The 18,372-nt window shown below is 39.7% G+C and overlaps 1 protein-coding gene across 2 annotated transcripts in view; it reads right to left on the bottom strand.

The window, feature by feature from the left end:
* MACROD2 (mono-ADP ribosylhydrolase 2) overlaps positions 1-18,372 on the bottom strand; it is an 892,536-nt gene that overhangs the window by 367,379 nt on the left and 506,785 nt on the right. For both annotated transcript variants that reach the window (XM_037406063.1, XM_037406064.1), the window contains exon 6: positions 3,726-3,847. In XM_037406063.1, coding sequence (XP_037261960.1) covers positions 3,726-3,847 — 122 coding nt within the window. The remainder of the gene's footprint in view (positions 1-3,725; positions 3,848-18,372) is intronic.

The raw sequence follows: 18,372 nt of genomic DNA, 5'->3' as shown, positions 1-18,372 counted from the left end.
CTCTTCTTTCTGCCTTAATGGCTATGCAAATCCTCGCCCATGGCTGGGCTGCTGGTGAATTACGAACCTTGGCAATCATGCTGACTGGTATTTAATTTTATTTCCTTATCTGATCTCTGGGTTTATCGATTGCATTTTTTTTTTAACGTACCTTGACATTGTAACATTTTCAGATGAGATCTGAGTCATCCCCCATGAGCTAGCAGAGAGTTCCTCTTGTCCATAACCGGACACCATCTACACCATTTAACTGCCATTTTGTCATACACACAATAACATTCTTCTCTCCCCCCTCCATAAAGCTGCTCTTAAAGTACTGTGTAAATTGAGATGCATTGCTTCCCTTCCTCAGTATGCAAAATATTCTACACAAGCATATATACGCACGAGTTCTGATCTATTCCGAGTCTTACTTCTGTTCTCCCCAGCCCATTTTGAATGGAAACTACAACCTCTCTGAAATCCATCATTTCTCTGTAGGCAACTCAACAATATGTAATACTGAAACAAAACAAGTGACTGCTGTAAGGATATCTAATTTGAAGCTTATTATTCAAGACCATTTCCTCATTATGCTGGTTTTCCAGCACAGCTCTCCCTTCCACTGCTTGTGCACTGGGTTATTTTACCCCACCATATGCTACTTCATCTTTCCCATGCCGAGTTACACTGTAGCTGTCAGCTCTGGTTCTGACCTATCTTCCACTGAAGTGGAGGCAAAAACTCCCTTCTGGTGCTGTAGCGGATGCTGGATGAGGTTATATTCACAGTCTCTGTAATCAATTGTCATCATATATCTTTGTCCTTTTCTAGTGTTTGCAACACTGCCTAATGTAGTATCATTTGTAAATGTAATTAATGAGCTGTTTATGTACTCTTCAAAAATCATTAAGATGTTAAATTAAACTGCATTTAGCAGTGCACCCTGAGTCACTCTGCACACTTCTGTCCAACTTGATACACTGCCATTCATCATTACTCTTCATTCGTAATGCCTCCAGCAATTCTAATTCCTATGACACAATTCATGTTAAAAACAGTTTGAAATGTGGGATTTTTTTCTTTTTGCATTAATTTCTAGACTTGTTGTCCTTTCTGTTTTGAAGATAAGCAGCACACTCATGTTGCTACAATCTTTTAATGTCTTTCTACTTCCTTCTCATTTACTACAACTGCTAGCACTCTGATGCTTTCCAGTTTAGTTACTTCTTTTAGTATACTACAACTTGCTATGATCAGTACATATTTATTTACATGTCGTAAGTATCCTGCTTTTCCTGTTTTACTCAGTACCTATTTTAAAATTCCTCATTTTCCTCTTTCCCAGAATTATTTCATCTTCTTGTTAAAGAGGCAATCAAAATACACCTTCAATCAGCACAACTAATTTTCTTTTCTTTATTTTACAGAGGTACCCCCTCCCCACCTTCAATTTTTCATTGTCTTCTCCCTATTCCAAATACATCTGTTGCCATAATCCAGACTGCACTCAGATGCTGTCTATTTGAGTGCTTCTGGTCTCTCTGCAAGCCTCAGAAGTCTGTAGATACTTTTATTCATTTCCTTCCCTTTCCTCCTATTGTCTACTGTAGTGGATCTTGTGAAACCCACATGCACTTTGTATTCTTTTCTCCAGACTCACAGTAATCTACTGCTCCTTAATTGAATGAATTATACATTTTACTTTGCTCCAGGCTTGATTTGTTCATTAGGGTTGGCACTCAAGTAGCCTTCACTTCCCAAAGCATCACTGAAATCACTGGACTTAAGGCTTTTCAGAACAGCCCATGATCTGTCATGTGGACCTTAAAATCCATATTGCTTGCTAAGCTTCTTAATGCTGGTATGAATGAATGGCTCTTGGCTCCTGTTCAGCTTGTGCAGCTGTGTTCTGCAAGTCTGGGTGTCGAGTATTTTTTATCTCAAACAGGTGCAGAGTCAACAGCTCTTAACCAACAAGGAAATAATCCGTGGACGATTTCTCCCGTGGCCATTTTTTCTTACTAAAGTATCAGGCTAGTTTTCATGAAACCCGTTAGTACAACCACTCGTTATTACCAGTTAAATACCAGGCTACCATCTAGCATGTCCTAAAGTTACAGAATCCCTATAGACGTATAGGTTACCAGCACTGAACAATACCCACTGCAGTTTTTTCTTCGTTATTTCAATATTCTTTTTTACACCATTTCATTATTTATTTCTTTTTTTTTTCTTCCCTGCCTCTTGTTAGGAACTTTATTCTCATTAACCTGATTGCCTCAGAAGCAGCACGTCACTGCTCACAGACTAAAGGCAGGAAACAAGGATAAATGTAGGAGCAAGAGCATAGAGATCTTACTGGCTCTGAGAATCACATCAGGACAGAAACATCCTTGTGTGTTTAAACAATCCCAGAAAGGAGTTCAAAACATGTCCCCCCACCTCAGGTTTGCTTTCAGTTCTAACTTTTGTGCCTAGCATAAAAAGAATGAAAACAAAACAAACAACAAAAAACCCCACAAACAATAACCGACAACAGCAACAAAACCCAAGCAACAACAACTGCATTGGGTACCACCTCCCTCTTGTGGCTGGCTAATGACAGAGATGGCTCACTGGGCACCATTTTGAGAAGTCCAGAGGATTTAATTAGCCAAAAAACGTGTGAAGAGCACAGTTTACACCAACAAGAAAATAAGATAAGGAATATACATCAGGTTTGACTCCGAAGGGCACATCTAACCCCGGCTCAAAGCCCTACACCTGTCCTGCTCCTCTTGTCAAAAAGCTTTATTTTCCATTTGCAGCTATTCACATTAATGGCTTTCCTTTAACAAGTACTTCAGCCTGCTATAGCACCACTGAGCCAACTAACAATTTTTTAAGTGTGTGTTTTCCAAGCTGCCAAACATGTGTTATCACACAACCAGCTGAAATGACCCAGAAGGTGTGAAGTCAGGCCCAGGTGATCACTTCCTTCTTGGTTAAACATATAGGGAGCTAACCTATGGATAAAGCCTTCAGCTACAACAGCCTGAGCTACAGAATCAAGGCTCCAGTGCTGGAGAGGGAACAGCCCCTCTTCTCTACTGACGGAAAATGTAGGTTTTTGAGGCACAAAAATGTAATGTATTTCCCAAAATCAAAGACCCTTTGTAATTCCATTGAATATCATATAACAGGCTATTTTATGACTGCTTTTGGTGGGGGGTGTGCTATAAACAGCACCACTTGACTGATACCTTTATTTTTAGGTAGAAACTTTAACAAACAGAACAACAAATTAATCACTTCTCAGCTATTTTGCAGGCAATACTGCATTTAATTATCCTCCTGGCCAGTGACTTCTAATAATTTTTTAATAAATAGTACAATAAATATTATTTTAAAATAGTATATTAATTATACATATTTATGTACATATATTATATCTTATATTGTATCACATAATAAAAATATTTTTTAATAAGTAGTATAAGAATGAGCCGTGGGAACAGCTCCCTCCTTTTCTTAATGAGACAGTTGTTTGTACTGCTACGCTACCAGGCCAACTTTCCCTACCTCCTACAATAAGCTTATCCCTTTCTTCCAGCAACTGCTTTTGCCAAATGATATTTAATTTCTTGCTTTTCACATCACATACAGCAAGATATCCTTCTGGAAGTCTACCATTATAATTATTCTGCAGCAAGAAAACAAAGATCCAAATTAGAAAAAATAACGTGTTCTCATACAGTACTTACAATTGATCTGATGTTGTTTTCTTTTGCCAGTTTCAGAGAGGATTTATAGCAGTTTGCCAAGTTTTCTTTATGAGTGTCAGTGAGATGGCCTCTTGCAATCGGCCCAACAGTATGGATCACATCTGCAGGAAATAAAAAATAAGATTAAAAAAAATCAGAGATCCTATGCCTGGTTTTATTACTTATGTCATGACTGCCAAATACTACATTGCAAGTCAATCCATTCTGGTGCTGTACCTAGACACAAAGGAAATGTTTGTAACTGCAAATCATATAAACAGCTACATCTGTGATAATGAAGAGTGAAATTAATAAAGCCTAAATTTTGAAGTATATGGAATAAAGTAAAAAATTACAAAGACGCACTAAACACTTGTTATATGTGTACTGCAATCCACATGCAGAACACGTGAAAAGTTTTCATAAATACCATAAACCTTTAGGGCTTTACAACTATAAATACCGTACAGCTTTGAAACAGTTGTTCTCACCCCCTGAAGATCCACTCATGGGGAAAGTAACGACACAAAACCTCAGCACACTGATGGTGATGCACAGGTCTTCTTTTTTGTCTAATATTTTGTCTTTTCTCAGAAACTATTTTAAGAAAAGTTGTGACCTATGAACGTGATAGTTATTAAAAGTATGTGCTGTCCTCTCACATCAGACCAAATGGAATATCATGCAACAAAACAAAATATTCTGTTTGAAGAAACTTGTAATGAACAAGAAGAAAAAGTGCAGTCAAGGAATCTCTTAGGTATGCTGCCTCCAGACTCATCAAAATCAGATGCCGCAATCAAGGTCTTTAAAGTGCTATTAAAAAAATTTCAGGAAAAATCCCGGAGCAAAAAACCCTTGAAATCTACACACTAAAAAATGTAATGATTTTTTATTTTTTTAAATTTACTTTTAAGTACCCCTGCCCCCAGCTCCCTCAACTAGTAGGGAAGCACATTTGCTTTTCAAACATTATTTTCATTCTCCTATGCCACATGTAAACACAGTAGAATGAGCTTTTGTGACAGGTACTTTTTTTTTTTTTCCCTTTCCTTATCATCCCCTACAACACACAGCAGCAATGAAGAGTGGCACTATTTTTTGCAGCATTGCCACAAACAGGGATTAGGCAAGTGCTTGCAATTACAGTGCCGCTGGACCCATTGGTTAGGTTGTTTCTGTCCCATATGGGACACGTTTCCAAGCAACATCTGCTGTTGTTACACTCCAGAATATTTTAGTTTACTCACCAGCCCTACAGAATTCACACTGTTATTCTTTGTCTAAGCTGTCTTTGATTATTTCCCTCCAATCTATACCAAAGTGAAAATGGACAAATTAACATTAAAACATATGCTGCCTTTTTTTTATTTTATTTATTATTTATTTTATTCCTGACATCACCTGTCAAGCGCTGGTCTCTACTACTGAAAAGGTGAGTTATGTGCTGAGGCATAACGCTTTGAAAATTTCCAACATTTTTATTTACTTTAGCCAGAAAGTATTGATAATTCAGCAATAAAGCCATGTCGGAAGGGTCCCAGCCCCCAGAAAATGAAACTCGCAGGAGCTCAAACCTCCTAACTGCTACAGAAAACTACCCTAACGAGACGTAATTAAAAGGTTAACTATTCTTCATTTTGATCATAGTAATTTTCTCTAGTTGTGGGAACAAGATGGATGGATTGGATAATTTCTGCTGAATGTCACAGCTGCCAGACAGCGACTCCAGCAAACCCTCCCTACAGCTTTTCAGGTAAGGGAACCAGGAAAGTAGGTGTTAATTACCCACTGATGAGCAGGATGATAGCAGGTGATTGAAACAAGCAGAATGGCTTCACCCAGGAGCTCAGAAAACAAGGTTTGTGTTTGGTTTTTGTTGTTGGGGTTTTTTCCATGCACATTTTAGTTGCTATAATAAACTTAGAACTATTAAGACAGAGAAAAAGAAATAGCATTACTAGTTTAACATTTGCTGCTTCTTGCAGAGATAAGGTGTGTGCATACATCCATTAGGAAAGACCATAATTTCAGACCATGACTACAGCAGTTTCCTTCAGGTTGAAGCTTTCCAAGAAAGGTTTCCATCTGGAAGTGTTGGCACTTGCCTGTTGGCAACTTCAGAGAAAGAAAAGGCTTCTCTTGACTTTTTTTGTTTCTTGCTCTTTGTTTTTGAAAAAGGTGAGCTGCAATTACTGAGCCAGGGGGAAGGAATATACCTGTGAACCCAGTCTCAGACAAGGTCATTCTACATTTATAGACACTAAGATCAGAGGTACCATGATGTATTTCAAATTCACAGCACCCACCAGCCAAGAAGCAAAGGAACGACTATAAAAACAACTTAAAAAGAAAGTGTAAAGAGATGAATAATAAAAAAAAAAGGAATCATAAAAGGTTTCCCTCTTTCTGCTAAGGCTGAGTTAACTTGCATTTCAAGGTACAGCTGCTTAAAAGCTGAAGCTTAATAGCTTAAATTATTAATTTATTACATCACAACAAGGAGGTCTGGGGAACAGCCCAAGCACCAAATTCTTGCTTGGATCTTTCTGTATGAAACTCTCCCCTTAGTATCATTTCTAGATGCATTTCACTCATTACACGTTTAACTCTATTCCTTTAGTCTTCCATTATTAAACGCTAATTTTAAAAACTCTCAGCTCAATAAAGTGGGAAATGTTTTTCTTGTCATCTTTGTTTCAGAACTTCCCGATTTAGCATTTTCACAGTGCCTCGTTAGCAACCCTCTGTTGCTGCACCAGATGCTTCATGTAAATAGGTAACTTTTAATGCAGTTCCTGAGTTTTATGTTTTAATTTTTACAAGCCCATCGTAGTTGGCTCTTTAGACAGGACACTGAAAACTGTTATGAACTGGTTTATAAAATATCAAAACTATTGTAATTGTTTACAGCATGTCATCGACAAAAATAGTTTTTCTTGAGTACATTATTATTGTGAAACACATGACAGAGCAAGATTTTATTGGCAGAGCAGCATCATTACTACGACAGTGTTTCATGGTCAGCAGAGGAACAGGGAAGGATTAATTTTACTGTTGTACTTTGTCAATAAAATCAGTGTATCCCTACATTGCCTAAACCATACGTTATTCTGCGCAAGCTATTCCACAATACGTTAAGATTTGCAGGCACACAAAACCCTTTGAGACTGTACAGGCAAAAAAGCAAACTAGAAAATAAAACAGCTCTCCCCCCACCCCATGCAGTTAATATATGAGGATCAGGCTTCACGGGCTGAAGCACAGCCATTTATTTTTAATATATCTACGAAGACCGTGTCAATCTGCCAGGCTGTCTGACACAACAAAGTTTCCTTTCTGCTCGCACATTTCCCCCTCACCCAGCCGCACAGAAGTGGAGAAATTTGTATGCTATGGGGCTGGGGGAGGGAGAAGGGTGGGTGTGCTGGAGGGAAGTGATCTACAGGCATCTGTCTGCAAGAAAATTAAGGGGCAGAACCGTTGCCCTGCTGCTGCTCCAGCCACCCGCTACAGTCGCCAGCTCCAAATGCAAAGCTCCAGCACCACTGGCAAGGACAAACACGGACGCACAAGCCCTGCTTATCACCTTCCACACCAGTCTGCCCATGGCGAGAACCAGCATCCACCCTAGAGAACTGCACAGCCTTTCTGAAGCAAACAACTTCCAGGCTGGGCTTCAAGAGCTGTGAAGGACCATCACAGGATGTGTGCAGGGATGAGTTTCACCGCAGGAGAAGGCAAACCGAGTGCAGAGGGCAATGCAGATGGGAGTACCAGCCACGGGGATGGGCACGACAACAGGCTGAAGATACACTGTGCATGCAGAGGCACAACAGCATGAGACGGAGGAAGGTCTCATCACCTAAAGGTTTTTAAACTGGGGGAAATGCAGAGAAACTCCAAAAATATTTAGTCTGGCTAGGAAAGCATGGTAGACGTATCTGCTACCAAACAGTTCCCGCTCCTTCTTGGAGCTACTGCATCCCTTTGCTGTTTGAACACTTCTTGATGATGTCAATAAGGAGCAAGGAACATAAACGTTTCCCCAAGATGTCCCCTAATATATTTTTTTATTCTTCAAAACCAGCTAAAACCTGGTACAGTCAGCTCAGAGAATGCCACGCTCATCATTTGTACTATTCTGATTTTTACGTTAAACGAAGCTGCCGGCACTGCTTTGAAGCTTCTGATTTACTATGGTCAGTCTTCCAGCCAAGAACATTGATAAGAAACTTCATTAAAAAGAAAGTTGTGATCCATGTGTTCGTAAATCACCTTCTCTGTGTACACAGAGCAGAGACGTTTGCTTACGTTTTTAAGAGTACACCAAGGTGGAGAGCCCCAGAGGAAGGTATATTTTCATCTGTGATTTGGGCCACAGTACGGATCAAAGTGCTTATAATTCTAATTAAGCTGCTTAGTTTTAAAGTTATATTTATAAGGAAAGGAGATTGTCTTTGGAAACGTTTCTCGGGGGGGGGGGGGGGGGATAAAAAAAATAAAGTAGGCATGGTCAAAAGGAAGCATCAGCCTTGATTGATATTGCACAACCGTGTTTTGGAGCTCCTTTAGGGCTGAAGCAACATTTTACTTTCACACCAGCTTTTCTAAGACTTGCGTTGCAACACATGCTTGACCCAAAGACAGCTTATAGGAACTACTGCTATTTTCAGCCATTTAACTTCCAGGCATTAGGTTAGAAACTCCGGCAGCCAAAGCAAGGCCCATGACAGTCACACCCCGATTTGCATCTGAGCACCCTCTGTATCATCTCTACTTGGTTTTGTTCATCTTTTTCCCTGCGGCACTATAATGAAAGCAGACAACTGAATCTTGTGTAAACCACAAACTAATCTGCAAGTATATAACAAGCACTTGGGCATTTAAAACATATTTGTCACTACTTAGCCACCAGTGAAAATAAATACAATTTGCGCATTTAATCAACACTTCAAAAGCACAGCAACTCCTTCCTCAAACTCCCATGCAGGCCAGTCAAAAATGAAACCACCTCCGCTGCAGCATACAAAATCTAGGTGTAAAACGGCCAGTGAGGCTTCTTTTCTCTGGTCTTTTATTGAAGAAATCGGTCCATACATCTGAACGTGCTCTTTGTCACACAAGTTGTTATCTACACTGCTACAGAGAAAGGGCAGAGTTACCTGGGCAAAGACAAAACACAACTTCAATTTATAAAAGGATGATAAGAAGTGACTGTGCCTCAAAAACCAGCCAGGACTGATGTAATTGACTCTTCCCTTGTTCTTCATAAAAGTGACACTAGATGGCAAAAATATTAGCATAACGAGTCCTTCCAAACACCTGAAAAAGTACAAATAACTTTCATTTCTTCCCTTACAGGCAGGAGTGTGGCACATTCACACCGTTAATGAACCAGCAGACCACAGCTAGAATCAATTACACATTTCTCTCATTCATCCCATTCACGCATTCATAGCCATAATCGGCCCATCTAGCAAACTGCATAATGAAGCTGTACCCTGTCAATCACAGCAGGAACCGTATGAATTTTAAGAAGGAAGCTACTGCACTGCGTGTGCCATTGAATAAAATAAAAAACTGACAAAAACTGAGAGCATTTGGGATCCATTTGTAAATCTTATCAGTTGACTTATACAATAAACACCCACCATATTGGTGCTGAAAAAGGATAGCTGTGGTTCGATTGATAGGAAATGGAATTACCTCCAGATATTTGTACACATTGAATATCCCTGTTCTTTAGGAATGCATGTAGCCTAACGCTTTGGTATACAAATTTGCTCTGCTTATTAATTTTCTATTTCTAGTTACATGCACTTGCACATAAAATGTGCGTTTTCAGTGTTTAACAAACAACTGTTAATTTAAGTTCAGCTTAAATGAATCCCCTAGGACCACAGCCTAATTTATTTACTAATATGTGTCTCCAAAAGTAGATTAGCAGGGTTGAATATTTTAAATGCAAGACAACATCTTCCATAGATCATGCAAAGCTGAGTAAGACTACGTATGACACAGCTCCTGAGTTCAGAGGTATTTTTGTTTTATATAGATAGATGTTGCATTTATCAGCAGTTAAAGAGACAGGGGTTTTGGGCTTGAAGCAATAAGCACCGCTCATACTGATGTTTGTACCTTTCATAGGTGCCTTCAGTGATCCAATCAGCTGTTTTGGGCGAATCAAAAGAAATGTTTCATTAGCCATAAAGGCTATGCTATCTAGAAGTCATTCATGCGAAATATTTTAAGCCATTTTTCACCTAAATAGCCTTGTCTGCCAAAGAAAAGGTAAAGAATATGTTTATTGTAAATGATTAACGAGCATCCCTCTTTGTGGGTTAGGTATGTATTTTAAGTATGAGACAGCAGAGACAGTCAGAAAAAAATATTCCCAAAGGGAGAAGCAAAGGATTTGCTGAACCAGAGAGTTTCTCCGAGGAGCCACAGAAGCCTGCCCTCAATAGCCAGCATTTAGCAGTGAGCCATCGCCCAGCATCCGCGGGAAGCTAAAAAACACAGAGAGCTTATTCGCAATGGTTATACCGCCGCCTCAACAGCCGGCCAGAGAATTAAGTCACACAAGTCAAAGCCCAAGCCTTTTTGGCACTTGTGCTTGTCGTAAAATACAAGGCCCAAGTATGCCCATGTAATCCCAGAGCAGCTCCCCCCCTTCAATGAACTTACAGCATCATTCTGCCATCAGGGCCTCACCATTAACGTCAGAAACAAAAGTAGGCTCTGTTCAGGCAGGAGAAGCAAGTGGTGCAATTAAGAGACACTATACTATATCCCAGAGTAATAGGTTTTACAAAGTAATTTAGTACGACGATGACAGATGTCAAAGCAGCAACTAGACAGACGGCCCCACAACTTCAATGGAAATAATTGCCTACATGTAAAGCTAAAAGGCAACGGCTCCATTTGGGATGTTCATGTGATACCAATAGATGTGAAATGAACACAACGTGACTTAACATGAAATTATGACATCCATGACTTGCTATTTCTGTTTTCTTTTCTAACCTGAACTTGAAGAATTCGCAGCAGAAATGCTCAAATAGCATCCTTGTTCCCCTCTACAAATCATCTACCCAAATAAAGACCGCAATATACTTAGGAAAACAGAACAGACAAAATGAAAATACATTGCCCCAGCACATTTTGTCCTCATCACGCTATAGCAAACCTCATTTTGCTAATAGCAGCAGAGGAGCTCACCAAAGCACCATCCTCACTGAGTGGCTTGCGAAACACGCACCAAGTGACCCCCTTGACACAAGTAATGCTCTCCACCTTACTCTGACTATTACTCTTTGCAACTGGACAAAGCTATAGACAAAGACGCCTTAATCTGTCTTTTGGTTTGTTTGCTACATGTAGGAAGGCATGAACAAAGATTGTCTCTTTAAATTTCTCTTCATTGAGCAGCAAAAGATGTTTGGGAGTAAGTCTGGTTTTAATTAATCTAATAATTCAGTCAGAAGGCTTTTCAGCACTCAAAAATAAACTTGTTTGCCCTTAAATTGAACTGCTTGTTCTTAAGGCACTAAGTAAGAGAATGCCAGTCTGCCATTCCACAAAAATCTCAAGCCAAACTACAGAGCATGGTGAAGGAAAACACTAGCCACATAAAGGTATATTTAATCACACTTGATTCAAAAGAGAAGCTTGCAAATAATGCCCTAAAACAAACGTGTGACACAAGCCATAGAAATATACAACTAGGGTTTAAGTTAACTTTGGTTCTACTTTGGGGGCTGAATTAATTACAGGGGCACAGAAATCAGAAATGAGCTAATGCTCTCACCTGCTTAAAGCACAGACACACACACACACCCTTTGCTACACTTGGGCTGTTTTCAGTCTCCAATCCCATTTCATTAAAGCTGATTTAGTTACCTCGCCTGGTGGGTTGCACAGTTAAAGCATAAATATGCCCTTCAGGGGGTGGGGGGAAATGAGAACATCCCTAACAAAAAGCCCCCACAAGAAAAAAAAAAAACAAAAAACAATCACCCACCACAAAAACCCTCACTCAGCCTCACTACAAAACTTAGTACCAGACTAATTTTACCCAGAAAAGATTAAATTCTTCCAGTTTCCCCATGTGAAGAACAATGCCTCAGTGTTCAATTAATTTAACAACAATCTGTAGCAAAAGCCCTTTATTTCCTATTTTAAGGATTTTTCCTATGCAAATTCTGTTTTGATAACATTACTAAGGTTTCTTATTAAACAACCTTTTATTATTTAGTTGAGATTGTTGCAGGGATGCTAAAGCAAAGGAAAGCACATCCCAAAAGAACTACATGAAAAGCACTGAAAAAACCAAAACCCCACACAGCCCAACACGTAGTGTTTGTCGTGGCCATGGGAAATCTTGAACTGGATCTTCAATATAAGCAAGTCCCCAGACTGGTCGCAGGGCAAGCGTCAGAACCAGGGCTCGTTGTGCCAGTACTTCAAGGCTTTCTTTCCCTTCATGAAATTATTGAATGACTGAAGTTATTTGTCATTCAGACTGGATTTAAGAATATCAGTATAAAAGTTTACAAAACACTTGTCTTCATTTGAAAGGACCAGTGACCATATAAAAAGTTTTCAGAAGACCAAACCAAAATAACCCTTAAACACAACATTAGGGGCAGAATAACCTCAGCTGAAAAGAGGGAAAACTGCTAGCACTGGTTTTATCTGCCCCGTGAAGGGATACAAATTTTTTAATCAGATCGCTTCAGGTAAGAAGGTTTTTAAAAATCAGTCTGAAAGAACTGTTTCCTTAATAGATAGTTTTATGGGCTTATTGAAGAGGCAATAAAGTATAACTTAAAGTTTCAGGGAAATTTTTATTACATTCATAGCTTCACTATGACACATCTATTCCTTGATGGTGGCACATTGCAAAAAGGTGCCATGCTCATTTTTTTCATTGACTACTTCTACTTGTTTTCTTGAGAATAAACAAACTTCTTACACTTCCACAAACCAGACATCATCATCTTCATAGCACATTTCTCTAATCTACATAACCCTCTCAGTAGAAGACACATGCTTTGCTAAGAATTTTCCGTATCATCTTTAACAACAAAAAAAAAAATTTACAGGCTCTCCACATATCTCCTAAAGAAATTAGTGGTAGCCTGATTAGCTTTAAAGATTGAACACTCAAAACTTAGGAAACCATGCTCGGAAGGTTTAGTAATTCCCTTGCCACAAACATGCTGTTCTTGGAATAGAGACAGGAGGGCCTCATGCAGCCTGCTAGTACCATTTATCACCTCTAAAAGTAGAGTGGATGCAGAGGGCGGGGAAAGTTATAAATTACAAGACTGAAACCATTAAATATATTTTAAAATACATTTTACCAGTTGTCCTTGTTTTGGCTCAGTTTGCCCCAGTCCAAATCCTTCTGGAAGCCAGTTTCAGCAGTGGTAGCTGGTGCAGTGTTGCGTTTTGGATTTAGGGTGAGAATAATGTTGGTAACACACTGATGTTTTTAGTTGCTGCTACGTAGTGTTTAAGCTCAGTCAAGGACTTCTCAGCTTCTCAGGTCTTTGCCCGCGAGAAGGCTGCGTGGCACATGAAGCTGGAAGGGGACACAGCCAGGACAGCCGACCCAAACTAGCCAAAGGGATATTCCGTACCATATGAAATTACGGTCGGTATATACCCTGGGGGGAGCTAGCTGCAGGGAGGGGGTGGAAATCACTGCCTGGGGACAGGCTGGGCATCAGTCAGCAGGTGGTGAGCAAAGGTATCGTGCATCACTTGGGGGTTTTCTTCTTGAGTTTTATTTATCTTTTTGCTATCTTCCTTTCCGTTACAATTATTAATATTGGTGTTATATTTTACTTTATTTCAATTAAGCTGCTTTTACCTCAACCCACAGGTTTTACCTTTCTCCAATTCTCTTCCCCATCCTACTGGTTGTTGGGAGTGAGCAAGCAGCTGCATGGTACCTCCTCACCAGCTGGGGCTAAACCATGACACCAGTTTAAAAAGACAAAGCTGCTGGGGAGGTATGTGGACCGTGCTACAGGACTGCACTTTATAAAGGGTATACTGTATTTTCCTCATACGCAAGAAACAGTGTTTATAGCTCTGAACTTGCAAACTGCTTTCAAGCCTGTGGACAGTCCTACTGAAATCAGTCAGGCCATTGCCTTAAAGATAGTGAGGATCCAAACATGGGCAAAAGAAATGACAGCACACTTTGCCCTGGATGAAGGAGTGAACTTCTATTACTTCATCTTCTAAGGGGCATCACTGCAAAAAAAAAATATAATTCTCACTTTCATTACTTTACGCAAGAAAAAAATACAGATGCTGTCTTGAATTCATTTCATCTATGTACTCTTCTTCTGTACTTTTAGCAAGTTGCATTTCACAGAACTTTGTCTACATTCAGTTTGTTTGGAGATGGTTTCCCCTGCTACACCTACGACCCCATCACAAAATAATGAAAAGAGGAAAAAATTAGATTTACCGGCACCACCTCTCTCCCAAACTTTCTCAACACATGCAGTGAATAGGAACAGGGACATATGTGGTACCCAAAAGTAAGTTCAACTCATTTTTAAAAGCAGACTAGATTCCAAGTTGGCAGTGCCACTTTAATTGCTTCATACAAGTGTGATAAGCTAAATAACTGGACAGCTTTTTCAACCGTAACATGAGACTTCATGCCTAGAAGAGGAATCTCGCTTTCGATCATCAATTTTATTTTAATTTTAGGTGGCTGAAACCACGCTAAAGTGCCCTCCTGATATCAACATATTCCAGATACCAACTTGTGAGAACACAGAACATGCCAAGCATCCATGATAAATTCCTTTGACCGTTTCCTCCCAGTCTCTTCCCTAGAGATGGTCTCTATTTGAAAGATAATTTCACCAGCTGGCAACGGAAAGAACATTAGCACTTGGAATTCACTGCTCTGTAACCCGTCTTAAAAGCAAACCCAGCAGATGATGGGGGCATAAGCAAACCTGAACCTAAGGGGAGGAGGGACAACGGGAAGACAGGTATCTACACAGACTATACTATACCATAGATACAGACTAAAGAAAAAAAAATAACCAATTTAGAGAAGAACTTCAGTGCCTCAATCCTGTTACCTGCATGCTATATATATATATATAGCACGCAGCTATTACTTCTCCACACGTTTCAAAATGAGTGAACAGGCTAATTTCTATTATTAATAAAACAGACAACTGTTTTAGCAGAACTAAGTAAATGTAAGGCTTGAATCAAGCCTGAGAGCAGACCCTTTGCCCAGGTGCGTAAGGGTACAGCCGAGGGGGGCTCTGCTCTGCACACACGCAGCCCTTGTCCAGTGCAGACAGGGCACAGCCCGTGACTTTCCACATACATCCTGCTCAGTCTCGGTACTCCTTAAATTTGAGCCCAAGCTTACAATTTAGGCTTCGGTCTATGCCTTTGCACACAGGACAGTGGGATGTGCCTCACGGCAGGAGAGGGGAAAAAGCAACCATTCTTTTAGCCGATATGGCTGCATATGAACACGGCTCTCCCTCCCCGATGCTGGCCCTGCTTTTATCAGTTTTCTTGCAGAAGCCTCCGCAGAACTGAGCTGTCACAGATGTTACAGAAACATCGCGCTGAAAGTTTCTGATCTCCAGCCCTTCCAGCTCAGAGAGATACATGCACCACAGAAGAGTAGCAAAATGTAAACAAAACACTGACAAGAAAACACCACCATTAATCCATTTACTGTCTGGATCGTGTTCACGTCACAACATCTAACTCAGCAGTGTTCCACATTAAGGTGACCAGCCTGGCCAGGCTACTGGCCCACTGCAGTAGAACAGCTGCCTGCTTACATCACTGTTTAGCTCAGCAATGACATCATGGGTGAGCACCACTGAGGTGGAAAGGAGCTAGAAGTCTCCAGCAAGTGTGCTCGGAAGTGCTGGCAGATACAGAATCTAAGCAGAGAAATGAAATGCATCCAACAATGACATTCAACAAAAATTGTGGTATGGTATTTTGTACAATATGTAATGCTCATGTGGATCCAAGTGAAAAACAAGCTTTGACAAACATCTTGAGAGTGTTTTGCATCAGTGGAAGTTGTAAACAGTTGAATTTGCAGCAGGAACAAACTTACCAAAATAAGCAGGGAATTTTTTTTTTGTCAAGTTAAAAAAAAAATCCACAAAACTATTGCAAAGCGAACTGTTAGCAACTTGCAGAGGCTTATTGCACTGCTGGCGTTCTTCGTGTCAATGTCACTAGCAACAGTCCTTGAAAAAACACTGGTGTCATACCTTGTTCAACTCAATCAAGAAAATGTACTTAACCTTCTGGGAAGTCACATAATGACCTAAAAGAGCTGTTGAAGGACAGTCTTGAGCTGAGCCTTGCTGTCAAAGAAACATGTGTAAATACAGTCAACTTATGCTCCAAGTAACATCGTAGCATCCCACTAACCTGTCACAAGCATTTTGTGATAAATCACAAGTGGGGAGTTTCAAACTCGTCTCTTGAACAGGCTGTCATGGATTAGGAACCAAGAACCGGGAAGAGCGGGACTAGAAGCAGCAGCAATAATTTGTAAACACAGTAATGCCTTTCAAAAAACCCTAATGTGACAATGGCAAAACTTCAAGGGTGACAAGTGTCAGAACAACAAACCAGTCCAAGTGTGAGGCTGTGCTTGCTGAGGGGAACTGCTCAATTTCTGGGAAAACACATTGAGAAAAATATTTGTAAATTTTATTGCACTTGATATTGAAACAGAACAGTTATTTTGCCACCTGCAGTACCCACAAGCTCGATGCATCACTTCTCCAGGAAAAGAGGAAGTGTCTGCAAACTCACATTATCCACATTAACAGCAGCCTGAGGATTAGGTAGACTTTTTAGAAGTCTGTGTGAAAAGTTATACTTCACAGCAGCATCTCCCCTTGCATAGGTTGTCAGTAAGACATACTGGTATTTTCACAGTGAAAGCGATTGCTTGAAGAATAATGTCAGCTCCTATTGTTTACAAAAAGTCAGAAATCGGAGCACGTGAAGCAGCAAAAAAATGCAGCTAGCCTTGCCAGCTGAGCAATATATAGTCAAGCAAGCACAAACATGTTAGGCAAGACAGTGGTAAAGAAAACAAAGTGTAGACATGTGCTTTCACAAGTTTTCATGAAACCACTGCAAAATTTTTTTTTGAAGGAAAGCCAAATGCTTGCTACCGATTATGGTAAACATCCTGACCTTATGCACATGAACGTTTTCAAAGCAGTTCCCATGTCTGAAAGCAATGCGTCTGAAAAAGGTAAATCAAATTGCTTTCACTAGTGCCATTTCCAGAGTCAGGTGCTTAAACATGCCTGGGCTGTGGTGTGACTCAACAGAGCACTTTGCAGGGATGGCTATTAGCACTTCAAGAAGGCTGTAGGTCCTGCTGGAACAACCTAGGATGAGGATTTCACTGTGCTTATGAAGTTTTAGAAAAAGACAAAGCCTTAACGTAAGCACAAAAATATTCTTCCAATTTGAAGAAAACCAGAGGAAACTTTTCAGAAGTCATTTAGCCCATGTTAGTGCTGACAGCGTTAATGTTTTATATTTTAAATATTTATAATATTTTGGCTTAATAGAAGCTTCATCTTTTGGAGAAGCTAGAGGTTTTCTGCATGTTTACAGTAAAATATTACTAATATAAAACCTTGTAGCCTTTAGTTACAATATTGTTGTCTCCTCCATAGCTATCTTCATCTATTTTCAAGATACCTGTTTCCTAAAACAATAACTTTTGCTTTAGGGTGAAAAGCAGCCAAGGAAAAAAAAAAAAAAAGAAATGAAAAGACACCCAACCAAAACACCCCCCCATTCCTGATTTCTCACAGAATGAAATTATAATACATCTGACTACTCCTCTTGTCCTGCTTCTCAGCCAATAAAGTTTTTGTTGGGAACTTCACCTCATTACAGAGTCCTCATCATCTAAATAATGTTCAGCAATAACAAAGAACCCTGTCATAAAGCTTTTGATAGATGTTTTGCAGCCAACAGATTACAGTCAGGATTTATGAGAACGATTTGGAAAAGTAAAAAATAGAACTGACTATCATTTTGCAGAAAAATTACAAATGCAAATTCAGAGGAAGACAGTATCCTTTTCTTCATGAAGACAAATTTTTAAAGTTTCTGAGCTGAAACGTTTATTATACAGTCCCTTCTAAAAAAAGGGGACCATATAATAAACTTCTAATTTCAATAGTAACATCAGGTAAGGAAGGAAAATTACAATAGGCCAGGTACCATGTCAGCCCTGATCTACCACTACACTTCTTTATGAGCACATTACAATTCAGAGACCTAATAATAAAAAGTGATGCTGAGATGATGAATTGATGCTATGCAATTAGACCTATTAGAATTCACAAGAGTCGACAGGCAATAATCAAACCACTTTCATGCTGCCCATTGCAATTATCTTTGCACTTAAGAAACAACAAAGCACATAATGACTTGCTCTCGATTAAGGAATTCATGAGAAATGGAATTTTAATTAGTGTGTAGAAAGTTTGGGCCAGTTATTATTTTACAGGACAACAGATTGTGAAAACTAGTTGAGTTGCTCTAAGTACTCAACAGCAGGTCAGGTCCAAGAACA

The sequence above is a fragment of the Falco rusticolus genome, chromosome 12 (assembly GCF_015220075.1).
Source record: "Falco rusticolus isolate bFalRus1 chromosome 12, bFalRus1.pri, whole genome shotgun sequence".
NCBI classification, from domain to species: Eukaryota; Metazoa; Chordata; class Aves; order Falconiformes; family Falconidae; genus Falco; species Falco rusticolus.
Note: the sequence above shows the minus strand (reverse complement) of the source record. Positions and strands in the feature narration are given on the sequence as shown.